This window comes from Phaethon lepturus, unplaced genomic scaffold (assembly GCF_000687285.1).
Source record: "Phaethon lepturus isolate BGI_N335 unplaced genomic scaffold, ASM68728v1 scaffold2041, whole genome shotgun sequence".
NCBI lineage: Eukaryota > Metazoa > Chordata > Aves > Phaethontiformes > Phaethontidae > Phaethon > Phaethon lepturus.
In genome coordinates this window covers 48,468-61,580 of record NW_010516802.1, presented here as the reverse complement: position 1 = coordinate 61,580, position 13,113 = coordinate 48,468, and the positions used below count along the sequence as shown (strand labels likewise).

At 41.9% G+C, this 13,113-nt stretch overlaps 1 protein-coding gene across 2 annotated transcripts in view; it reads left to right on the top strand.

The window, feature by feature from the left end:
* LOC104627794 (fatty acyl-CoA reductase 1-like) overlaps window positions 1-13,113 on the top strand; it is an 81,771-nt gene that overhangs the window by 38,273 nt on the left and 30,385 nt on the right. For both annotated transcript variants that reach the window (XM_010296169.1, XM_010296170.1), the window contains exons 2-3: window positions 9,657-9,832; window positions 12,516-12,695. In XM_010296169.1, the coding sequence (XP_010294471.1) occupies window positions 9,657-9,832; window positions 12,516-12,695 (356 nt within the window). The remainder of the gene's footprint in view (window positions 1-9,656; window positions 9,833-12,515; window positions 12,696-13,113) is intronic.

Below are 13,113 nucleotides of genomic sequence, written 5' to 3'. Positions count from 1 at the left end.
GAGGCCCCAGGCGGGAGCCGTCTGTCCCCGAAGGACGGCACCCGTGGGGGGACCCAGGCTGGAGCAGTTCGTGAAGAACTGCAGCCCATGGGAAGGACTCACGTTGGAGAAGTTCTTGGGGGACTGTCTCCCATGGGAGGGACCCCACACTGGAGCAGGGGCAGAGTGTGAGGAGTCCTCCCCCTGAGGAGGGAGGAGGAGCAGAGACAAGGTGTGATGAACTGACCGCAACCCCCATTCCCCGTCCCCCTGCGCCACTTGTGGGCAGGAGGTGGAGAAAATCGGGAATGAACTTGAGCCCAGGAAGAAGGGAGGGGTGAGGAGAAAGCGTTTTAAGATTTGGCTTTATTTCTCATTACCCTGCTCTGATTTGATTGGCAATAAATTAAACTAATTTCCCCAAGTCGAGACTGTTTTGCCCGTGACAGTAATTGGTTACTGATCTCTCCCTGCCCTTACCTCGACACATGAGCCCTTCGTTTTATTTTCTCTCCTCTGTCCAGCTGAGGAGGGGAGTGATAGAGCAGCTTTGGTGTGCACCTGGCATCCAGCAAGAGTCAACCTACCTCATCCAAGCACTGTGAAAAGAGGTCTCAAATACAGAAAGCGGTCCATATTTTGTATAACATTTGAAGAGGTTGGATTCGGAAAGAAGGTCAGAGCTGTCGGGTTTGCATGTGGGCTTCTGCAACCATTTCTGAAGGGTTTCCATGGTTTCTTCTGAGAACTGGCCATAACTAGAGACATTAATTACAGCTGGTCTCCGGTAAGAGTGGTACTTGCAGAGACACACTGTTTTGTAAGTAGCTGGACACTATTTGGACAGATGGTTCTATCTTCTTAAAGAAGTTTTAAATTCCCTAAGCCGAAGGCTGCTTGGATGGAAATCAAGGATTACTTGTAACTCCCTTACTTCCTTGCTTGCTTGGAATAGTGACACTACAGAAAATCGGTTTATAATGGTTAAGTCATCCTTTCTTAGATGTTTTCTTAGAATCTCAACTGTTTTTTTCTTCACTGTACTTGGTCTCTTTTCACAAGTGCCTTCACTTCTTACAGTGTCCCTGCTCTTCCTATTAGTCTCATAAATTGCATCATCTTCTGATTATCTCCCAGTAATTTTCCAGTTTGTTTACTTACTGTGTGTGCTGCATGGAGCCTTACTATGAGAATGTGATTATAGTTAAGTGACAGCAAGGGAAAGGAAACATATTTGACAGGCTGAGGTACCATTAATTGAATGTTTTTGAGGAGAATTTCAGGCACCGAGACTAGCTGGCATGAAATGGCTAGCATTCATGCCATTAAACTTTCCTTTCACCCAAAACGTCATGGCCACATGTGGGATATCTGTTGGGAAATGCCCCTGCCCCAGGCTAACTCTGCATTTGTGACCAGGAACTTGTTCATCTTTCTGGTAGTTGATTCAGGCCAAAATTGTGCTAAGACCCTTCTAACAGTGGAACAATAGAGATGATTGAGTTCCAGTGCCCAGGGCATAACCTGCCACACTTTAATTTCCAGGTCCACAGATATGTCCACAGAATTCACTGGCTCCCTTGGGTGGCAGAGGTTCAGCACAAGGCTCTTACCATTTGCTGACTGCCTGCTCCTCACATCCCAGAATCTTCTAGTGTGGTTCATGCTAGAAGAGTGACTTGCTCTTCTACGGTACTCATTTCCTAGATGTTCAGCTTTCTATGCAAAGTGCCATCTCACTACAATGTTTGGGTTTTTTTTTTTTATTTGAGTAGCTTTTAATATTTGATGCATTTGTCTTGATTTGTTCAACTTCTGTTTTGTGTGACATCAAAGGATTTTTACGTCCCTTACACTTTTCATCAAGGTGAACTCTGGTGCCCACATTACCTGTGATCCTCTTCATGATGGCATTCTCTCCTTTATGCCTCAGGAAGAGGTCTGGGATCTTAAATAAGTGAGTATGGAAGTGCAGGACATCCACCCTAGGTTGCCACAACTGCTGCAGTCATTCCTTTGGAAGAGCTCTTTGGCATGGCCAAGTTCAGAGCGGAGTACCTCAAGACTTTCCCAGATGTACTTACAGGGGTTGTAGGGCCCAGATGCATCCACAGAGTTGTCATTGAAACAAAATTTTGGATTGCGTACCAGCACTGTGTAATGTACAGGTTATGTGCTAGCTGAGAATCTGTGTGACAGGCAGTGTACCTGGTTATCCTCTCTGGAAACAGCACTGTAGCAGGAGAGGAAGTGCCCTCAAGGTCTGGCTGAGATAAGGTCGCCTGAATGTCTCTAGTCATGGGGATCCCTCGGTGACTTTTTGGCAGAGCTCCGTTTTCACTAAAAAGTGACACGGAGTTGCTGCATGGTCTAACATATGAAGACACCACCAGGCAGACCTCAAGACTTCTGTGGAGCTCAACCAGTTCCAGCCATCAGAGGATATGATCATTTGTATAAACAAGGACTGCTATGCAGAGCTGACACTGATTGTGTTGTGCTGAGTCAGCTGTTTTGCAGCTGGCGGATGATGCCATCATGCTGTATTAAGTCTGTGATGGCCACCTCTTTTTCATATCAATCAGTCCTGTGAAGCTTCGCAGCTGAGAACGACTCTTCTGCAGCCAGGACTGCATCTCACTTATTTGCAGGGCGGCACCGTGTCTTCTTTCCTTTTGTGTGATCTAATGAGCCAGGCACACCTGGTCAGCCAGATGTGTAGTTGTGGGCAGCTCTGTCTGGCCTTCTTTCCCTGCTAAGGCTCCATGTGCAAGGGAGTCTTACCTGAAAGCACACTTAGCAGCTGCTGCCTACATCCCACTTCCCCACTCCATACCATCTGCATGTCTATACACATGAAACTTTTATTTTCAGAGAGGAGAAACCTCGGAGGTCTGCACCTGTGATATATAACGTGTTTTAATGCAACTATAAGTGAGAATGCATTAGAGATCACACTGTCTAGCTGCTATGTACACCAATCTCCATAGACTTCTAAAAATCAACTTAATTTTTGTTTATGTACTTTCAAATGGGAAACTCATTTTTGTTCATTTCTTTAAATGTCTTTAAAGTTTTTCATGCTCATTTATTTAAATGTCTCCAAGAAGTAGGCATCCATGTTTGGCACAGCCTTTTGTCCTGGCTGGTTAACCTTTGGGGATTCAGCAAACACTCATGAAGTTCCCTGGTGCCCAAGCAAATCTGGCAGTTAAACATCAAATCTGCAATTAAGGCAGTGGATATGGCAAAACAGATTAGGATCCTGTGTCTGGATAACTCTATACTTATTAACATTACCAAGTACATACAGTGATTCCCTAAGTAATTGCTAGGGAATTCTACATGGCAGGAACTGAGGAAGGGGAGATGGACGGGACTCTGGTCAGAGCCAAGTGCTCCTGCCGTCCTTTGGCAACTGACTCCCCTTGCACCTATACCCACAATGGGGCGTAGCTATGGAGGAGGGATGAGAAGGAAAATAGTTCTGGAAAATGCATGGGAAGAACTATGTTAAATGGTTTCTCGTAAGGAAAAGCTCCAAGTGTTACCATCCCTCTTCCCTGTACTTTCTTCCTGTTTTAAATGTCAAGCATACCATCAAATGCTGATAGTGATATTCAAGTACCACACAGGGGCACAAGAAACATCTGTGATGAACGTAAAAAAGCTCCATATTGTGTCTGTGACTTGTCCACCCACCTATATGATGGTACTACAGACCACAGAAAGCTTTTCCATGTCTGTCAAGTTTCTAATGCTCCTGTCTACAATGCCTGGCTCTGAAAGAGCTCCTTTTACTGTTCCAGATTAACTGACACATAATCTGACTATTCTTGCTAGAAAGCATCAGGCTTTGTCAGCAGCCCATTTTCAAGGAAACTGGCCTTTTGAAACCACATCCCAAGTAGCTGGCTATACATATTAGCCTTAGCTGACCTATAGTGAAATTTGCTGTCTGTCATCTCTTTGTAGAAGTAGAAGACTACTTCTGTAGTCTTTATCTTTAAATAATCGTGTTTTGTTTTGTTTACTAGATGTTGGTCAGGGGTACTGTATTTCCACTACATTAGCTCTACTCAGGGGAAAGTAATAGCTCTAGACTGAAGCATAAGCCATTTGTTTTCCTATAATGAGGAACGCTCTGCTGCATGCTTTCTAACTGATTAGATGAATTATGCTTTATTTGCCTTGAGAAGAACCGTGCTTAAAAGCAACTTTCTGAAGAGGACATGAGGCAAGAGAGCGCACAAGGGAGAAAAAGGGTCTATGCCCATTAATAGAGCTGCTATTTCTTAACTGAGCAATCCTGATGCTTATTGGTGGAAATGTACCAGGCTAAAAATTAATTGCAGGCTAATTACTTTATGTCAAGAAGCTGCCCAATTATTTCTCAGATTAGCTACATTGACAGTTCTAAAAGTAGCTATGTACCTTCCTTCCAAGACCGTACTGGAGGATTTCGTCAGTGGCTAACACAACTGGGATAAGCTCTTTCATAAGAATAAAACTGTGGAGATCAGGTGTTTCTTACAGAGCTGTTTTCATTACTTTGGTACCTTCAGTAGTTTAGATTTGTGGTGGTCATTCAGATCCATCTACGATATTGGCATTGAAATCAGAGAGGGATGGATATATGTGCCAGTGTGTTACTTTGTGTATCTATATACAGGCTGTTCCCTAGCATTTATACACCAACACTCTGTTCAGAAGAGGGACTTTTAAAAATTATTCCACACACCCAATGAACACCTTATTTTTTGAAGGAATTGTTGCCACGATGTTTAACCCCTTGGCCTGCCTGTGTCTTGCTTAAAATAAATTATATTTCCTTCCCATTTCTTTATCTGAAAGGATGGAAGCTTTTTGCCTTTTTTTTTTTTTTTAATTAAACTCTCTCAACCTTTATCTTCTCAGTATTTCCTCATATATGAGATGTATTTTGTGGGAATTCTCTGATTCTTCTCCATTTTAAATGTTCTCATACAGTAATGCCTGGAAATGTGCATACTATAATGTAAGTTACCATCTTTTGCTAATACTCCTAGAGAAGCCTAATATCCCAGGGCCTGTTACCCACACCTGGCCCCACTGCACACCAGAGAAGACCATTTTGTATTGGTCTTACACAAAAAAAAAAAAAAAAAAAGCTGGCAACATCTGGTTAAAATAGTGTAATTTGGATGCCTCGATTGATCGTTGGTTTTGTATCACAGGAGGAAAAGGGGTTACCTTTCTAGGTCACACTTAAAAAACTGATGTTTTCTGGGTCAGTCACGAAAGCGTTTGGCCCTGCGCTGGTAGAGGGAGAGCCGTGAGCACTATTGCTGAAGAGGCAACTTGTTGCAGCAAGGAGCCATAGCGAGTTACAGACTCCGCTGATGACGTGATGAAGAGGAGTAGCCCACCTTCACCACAGCTTGCGTTGCTGGGACATGTTTATTCAGCACTTTGGAAGATGAACCCTTCACATCAGGGAAGAGCACAGGAAATAGTGCTAGATAACCTCACCAAGCAAACAGGAGAACTGCTTTCTCTCCTACCTACATTTCTCAGTGAAGTGCCATCCTGCATGGTGCCTGTTACAGTAAGTTGTTTTTTTGGGGGGGTGAGGACTGATATGTCCGAAAGAGAAAGACTACCCAGGCCTCTTTGAAAGGCAGTTATAAGACATAGGTTTTACCAAACTCATGCAGGTTCCTTTTTAAAGCAGACTATGGCTTAGGCTCTCTACTTTTCATTATTTTGTATTTGCTTCACTGAAAATGTCTCCTGAGGAAGAAGCGAAGCCTTTGGCATTTTACATTGTTCACTGGTTCCTTTATTTTTCAGCTGCGCTGTTCCAGAGATGTGCAATTTGCCATTTCTTTGAGGTTTTTGTGTCTTTGTGGTATGGAAAAATTTCTGATTGAAAGATTGATGGGCAGAAATCTCTCTGAACTACTACATGCTTTAAGGCAAGAGCAGAGAACACAGAGAGTTACGGATGTCCTTTGGGAAGAGAGATCAACGCTTAAGTGGGCAAGAATGGGGAAAGAGATGCCATCAAACACGCTCAAATATAATGTTGGGAGAAATTCTAGTAGTCCTGTTTTCATAGTAATCACTTGACAATATAAATTGAAATCACAGAGATTAGATGATTATTTTAAGTGGGAATCACCCAATTATAACATAAGGAAAAAATCAGCAAATTTCAGAGTGTAATTCTTACCTCTGTTGAGGGACAGAACAGCCTATGCAGAACTTGAATCCTATTCTGAGGATTAAAATGAGAATAGCAGCTGTTAGGTTCATTTATTCTGTTTTGGTGAAGGCAGCAGTGTTGCCCCTGGAATGCATTAGGATGCTAAAAAAGACACTGAGCGCAGGATACCTTATTACTGATTTCTCTCAATTTAATTAATATCGGACACAATTGATCAACTTTGAATCAACATCTTTCCTTTCTGTTCACTATAATTCTGTGGTAATTAATATATCACTTCTGGAGTATTGCTGACTTGGCCAGTGTTTCCATGTGGTTCCAACAGTACAGCACGCTAGCCCACTTCTATCTGTTAAATATATTTTGTATTGGCTGAGGGCTTCTAAAGAGAAGAGATAGAACAATCCTTAGGCCTCATGCAGTTATTGGGGATTTATTATATATGCTCTGGGTGAGTTAATCAGAATTTAGAGATTCAATTATTGTTTACCTCCAGACTAAGCATCATCTTTATGTTAAGCACTCCTTGAGCTATAGAAACAGTATAGAATAAGCTGCATTTGTTTTTCTTTAAATCTTCTTGCACTTTCTTGTAAAGCACTGACAAGTCTGAAATCTTCAGATGCCATAGAAGAGGCAGCAGACTTTGATTAAACAGCTGCTCCTGTTATCGGATTTAATGGTGACGATGAACTGAATGTTCTTGTGATCCAGAAGGTTTCCAAAGCAGTATGCTGATTTATGAGCTGGCATTTAGAAATTACCTTCATCCTTCAGAGGTATGCAGTGAAATGTTGGAGGGGGTGAAAAACTGCAGCTGTTGAGTGGCATGTGGTAGTAGGCAATACCTAGCAATAGGCAGAAAAACTGAAGAGGATACTATCTGCAGTGGGAACGTCAGGAGAAGATGGCATGTAGGCAGACTATGACTGTCCAAATTTGAGCAAGGCTGGCACCGCAGAAATACTACTCTTCTTTTTATATGCCATGACTGAAATGGAGAAAGGGTTGATTCATTCTTTCTCTGCCTTTGCGTTATTTATGCCCAAGTAAAACAAGTAGAAAATAACTTTCATTGGGTGGAGTTTTACAATCCCTTTGCAATAGAACAAACAAATGCAGAATTGTTCCTAAAACTCTTACAAGATAGCTTTGGTCTTACATGGGTTGTCTGAGAAACCTTTCCATTTTGTGTCTCATCAGGGTTTGCTCATGTGTGACCTCTCATGAGATGATGCATATTTGGACAGCCAGTCTAGCACCCTCTCGTTAGAAGACAAGCTTTTTACAGACATTAATGCTGCTAGTACCTGGTTCTGAACATAAGTCATTGGGAACTGAGTTCCTACAGTCCAGCTGGCTCTCACCAACATCTTTGTCTATGATTAGCTTTCTCAGTCTAGAAATCTATTCTCTGGCCTAGACTACATTGCTGAAATATGCATGCAGTTGGGTGCAACTGAGGGAACTGAAATGTCATTATCATGTCCTAACTTCTGTTAACTTGCTCAAGTTTCAGGTTTATGAAGGATGTGCAGCTGTGTGTTAAACACATGAAGCCAAGTACACAAGGGGCTGCATGGTGGGGAAGGCTGATGATTTTCTTGTATCTTCTTTACCCCTAAGAACATCAAGGTTTATCTAGATTTGGTTGTCAGATAAGCAGAAAGATGGTAATCCCTTAGTCAAATGGAACTATTGCTATTAGTATCAATTTAATCTTTCATATGTATTTTTCTTTTAGTATGTTTGATTTAAGTCACACAATTTCCACTCTACATAAGCACTGGGCAAAAGCAATCTCTAGGAAAACAAGAGGCCATGGTAGTACAAACTCGGTGTTATTGGTGAATAAGCTACAGAGTAGAGGGAACACCCCAAAACCACAGAGCTACTGAGAAGCCAACTGGCCCATCCTCCTGCCCCAAGGCAGGTTCAGCTATTCCCTGCCTTTCCTGGCAATGCTTATCTAGACAGTTCTTATATGCATCCAAAGGCGGTGGCCCACATCATCCACCAGCAATCTGTCCCAGTACTTTGGCGTTCCTGTCAGTAGGCTATCTACCTTTGAAGTGTGGTTATCCTTTGAAATCTAGATTATACCTCTTCAGATCACGCAGCCTCTCTATTCTATTTATTCTTTCTACTACCCTTCTTGTTGTTACTCTGCCCCCAAAAGGGAGGAGGTTTTTGGACTTAACTGTTGCTATTATTTCAATTGAAGTTGCTCAAATACAATAATGCTGGCCAGCAATACAAAATGCTTAGAACAGATGCTTCTAAAATGTAAGATCATTTTTTCAAATCCTATTCCAGCAAACTCACATAGTGTTTTGAAATTCAGGCTTCATCTTATTTGCCTATGACATTTACCAAATAAAAGGTCTTCAAGGAGAACCTGCAGTAGCCATCTGCTTTCATGGCACAAGCAGAACTGCACCCAGACCTGTTATACTGTTGTCAGTGACTCTGAGCTACTCACAGAGTAAAAATGGGAACTGGGGAAACTGCTGTTTCCACAGAGGCACTTTTCAAGTGATGACAGTATTGATCTCCTTCTCATTTCAGGAGGTTTGTGCACAGTTGTCTTCGTGTTCAGAATACCTGCTGTCTTGGATCTTGGGCAGAGCAGGGTGCCAGATGCTGGTTTTGGACAAGTCATCAGGCAGAACAGTATATGGAAATGTACGGATCTTTTTAGTGGACAGATGCACAGTCTTGTCATTCTGCAGAAGACTGGGCAGAAAACATGTATTGGAAAGAGCTATGGATCATAGTCATAGAAAAAAAGGGTTGGAAGACAGGTTGAGAGGTCAACTAGCTGCACACTTATAGAGTCATGCAAAATTGCTGGTGGCAGTCAGCAGCCTTAGCAGTATGGGTTACTGAGGTTCCCCATCTTTCCATCCCAAAGGCAGCTCCCCACAGGACTCATCTGACATGAACAAAGAGTGACAGTCAGCAAGGAGCAGCAAAGGAAGAGGAGGAGCCAGAATGTGCCCTGCTGCCCTCCTCTCCTCAAGTCCTTTGTTAGAACCATGAAGAAAGTTGCTTGACTCTAATGCTTCACAGGCTTTCCCAGTCCCTACTCTGCCCTCCTCCTCTTTAGCTTCTATGGTAGTCCTACAGGCAACCCTAGAGGTCAAATACAAGTGGTCACAGGAGATGCGGAGATACAGGAATTTCGGTGGCTGTCCCAGGAAAAGAGTGCTGCAGCGAAGATTCATTCATCTCTTCAGGGCAATGCATTACCTCCTAGATTTTTGTTCTGTTTCCCCTGTGATGTTTTCCCATGGCGGGGAACAAGTGAATTAACTATTTTATCATTTCACCTGTGTCCTTCCTCTGAAAGAACCAGGCACTCTCTTTTGTGCCAATATCATTGATTGAGGTAATCAGACTGGCTACTAATCAAAGTGATCTCAGTAGCCTAATTCTATACCTGATCTCTCTCTGTTTGTACTTCAAGGTCTTTGACAGGGTCCGAGAAGATTGCCCTAATTTCCACGAGAAGATTAAGCCTATTAATGCTGAACTCACTCAGCCCAAGCTGGCTATCAGTGCTGAAGATGAGGAGGAGCTTCTGACCCGGGTCAATGTTGTCTTCCACTGTGCAGCAACAGTTCGCTTTGATGAACCGCTGAAGTATGTCCTGCTTTCGGTATTTGCTAAGCGTGACTCAGAATGCACAGCAAGCCCATAAGGTGCCGCTCAGCGCATCTCTTGTATAGCTGCGGTTATAATTCTCCATTTGCATTTTCATGCTACACGTGGTTCTGCACTGAATGTGTAATGTAAATGCTCTGAAAACGTCATGTGTGTATGCATGTCAAAAGTGAAATATCTTGGCAGATTTCCATGGGAACAGAAGGAACTACTGCAAGCTTGGGTTGTAATAGAGTAAGGGAGTTAATTATGACCTAAAATTGGGTTAGGGATAAAGGGTGTTTTGGGTCAAGAGGGAGATGTTTTGGCAGAACTAGCTGGAAACGGCTTGAAGTGAAACTACGTTGTCTCTAAAGCTAGTGTTAATGGACTTTCTTTGTCACTGAGTAACTGAAGAGGGAAATGTGATGTTGTTTAAGAAAATAACCTATCACAAGCTTTAAAATACCCAACACTCAGTATAATTAACTGTTTAAAATAAATGCTCGATTTCTGAAGGAGTTCCCTGTCCAGGCAGCCTTCCATTAAGAAAGAACAGCAGAAATAAGCCACTAAATGAAGATGAGATGGATAAGTGCTGCTGTGCAAATCATAAAGGTCATCAAACTGAGGTGGATGATCTGGATTGCCAGTTCTTTACAGTATGTTGAAAAACACTAAAGCTGTGAGAGTAGAAAACACAATTATTAATATCAGTCTTCATTTGCTCATACGTAGGCTAAATAGATATCCACTGTGTCCACCATAAATAATTGCTTTCTGCAATAACTGATTAGAGAACACACCAGAAAGGAAGCAGCTCTTGATTTAATCTTGAGCCATATGTAGAACCTGGCTCCAAGTAGCAAAGCACTGCACTGCATTAATAGCCATAAGTGTTCTTAAATCGATACACGAATGAACATGCTATAAAAATACACTACAGTGACATGTAACATCAAAGGGAAACTACATTTTTAATAGGGAGGAAGCTAAAAAGAAGTTAAAAGAAAAAGTTAAAATGGTCATCTGCCTGCAGGCAGTGTAGAAACTATTTAAAGGCTGATTGCATGTGATCTGTCAAAACCTCTCTAACAGAACAGGGAAAGTCTGGTATGATTAAATGGCAAAATACAGGAAGTTGTTAAAATCAAATTATTCCTGTATGAATAATAAAATATATCATACAGGTAAAATTTCTAGCAAGTTAAATGTTAAAGCGCAATATTGCTTGCTGCTCAAATAGGAATTTTGAGCAGCAACTTGCTAACGACCCCCCCCAAAAAGACTATTTTTTAAACACGGCAGAAGTCCAAAGTCTACCACAGAATAGGTAGAGCTGAAAGATAAGGGAGGTGCAAAAGCAGTGCTATCAAGATAATAGAAAAGCAGCAACAGAGAAACTAAATTAATTATTGGCACCAATATGCAGTACATCTAGGGAATTCTCCAGATGGAACTCTTGAGGGCAGAAATCTGAGAAACTGTGTTATATTGAAATATTAGTAGATGCAGCTTTAATACAAATAGAAAAACTAAAGAGTTACAAATCACCACGGTTAGATGATATTCCCCTAGAAGGCTAAAGGAACTCTGAACGTCTCACCAGAAATCCATGCTGGGTCTGTATTCTGAGTGCGATTCTGTTCACCCCATCTCAGAAGGGATACGATCAAATAGAAATGTACACGTAAGAATAACTTTCATATGAAGGGTAGCTAAAGTATTCATCCTGCTAGAAGGGCAGGAGGAAATAGAAATCTATAGAAAACGCTATTCTTTAATAGCAACGTGCTAAAAAAATTCAGTGTCTCTGGCTTTAGATATAGTGTTCCAAACATTAATCATTCTCTTAGCTTCTGTTTTCATTCACCTGGACTATTTACAATTTCTCTTCAATGTTGATGTAATTAATTTCTTTAGTGTACGCTGTACTTGACAGCATTATTCATAAGTTTGTACGTGTTGTTGAAAGCTTCTACTCCTGGGCTGAACAGATTGCATATTCCTCAGCCTTATCCCTTCTGTACAGGAAAGTGTCTTTCTTCCAGTACAAAGCATGCAAAAGAGTTGAACATCTGTTCATTGAGATCCATTGCAGGTAGTCTCTAGGACAACTAGCTATGCTGGGTGCATCAAGGTCATCCTTGCTAATCAGGACTCTTTTCCCCTTATGCTTATCAGTCCTCTTCTCCATTCTTTCAGAATATAAGCTGTTCTCGCTAATTGTGTCTTCTTTTAGTATGAATCTGTTTTTCTGGGCCCAAGGACACTTTGCTGCTTACGGGAACCATGTGTTCATCTGGTTTAGCAGTGGTCCCTTAAGGACAAAGTTGAATGGGGACCATAGGAACCATAATGCCTCAGTGTTCATGCGTATTGGAAATATTTCCAGGAGGGGGTGGCAAATATGTCAGATTTAAAGATTTTAGTGAAATGTTACCTCTGATCCTTTGATTTGAGTAAAAATATTTGAGACGCATTCTGTGGCCGTAACACTGGATCCAATAGCATTGCTCTGAAAGCTGGTTTAGCCCTTGCATTTCATTGAAGCTTTCAGCTCTGCTGTGACCCCTTCTCTTCCCTTACTTCCCTTTTCATTATTTGGTGTTCGGATAATGCTCAGGTTCAATATATTCTTGCCAATGAAATGCATTTTTTTTCTTTCCCCTGCCCTTTTTAGACATGCCCTGCAACTGAATGCAATGGGCACGCAGCGGCTCCTAGAGCTGGCCCGGCAGATGCAGAACCTCGAGGCCTTCATCCACATCTCCACCGCCTATGCAAACTGTGTCCGGAAATGTATAGACGAAGTCATCTACCCACCCCCAGCTGAACCCAAGAAGCTCTTTGATTTAGTAGAGTAAGTAGGAACTGCATCGCCTCTTCTGACGTTGGTTTTGCTTCATTCTGCAGAAGAACTCTGAGTTGTTCATATAACCTATAATGCGGGATTTCTGCTCACAGTTGCTGTTATTGTTATATAGCCTTGTCTCCACACACCCATGCCAGCCAGAAATGCTGGCTATGAGTGAGACCAAGGGAAGAGAGAGCTTTCGTTCTAGGTGGTTTTGAGGGGTACTGTCCACCAAATGTCACCCAGTAACTCTGTCCTTTCTGGATTTTATCTTGAAACGAGCTTTACTGAGGTTTTTTTATAAATAGAAGAAATAGAGACTGTTTTGGAGCCTTTTTATATGTAGAGCTGATGAAGTCATGCTTTACAAACATTTGGTTGAGCTTAACAATACTTTTCCAAATACCCAAGTATTAGAAAATAG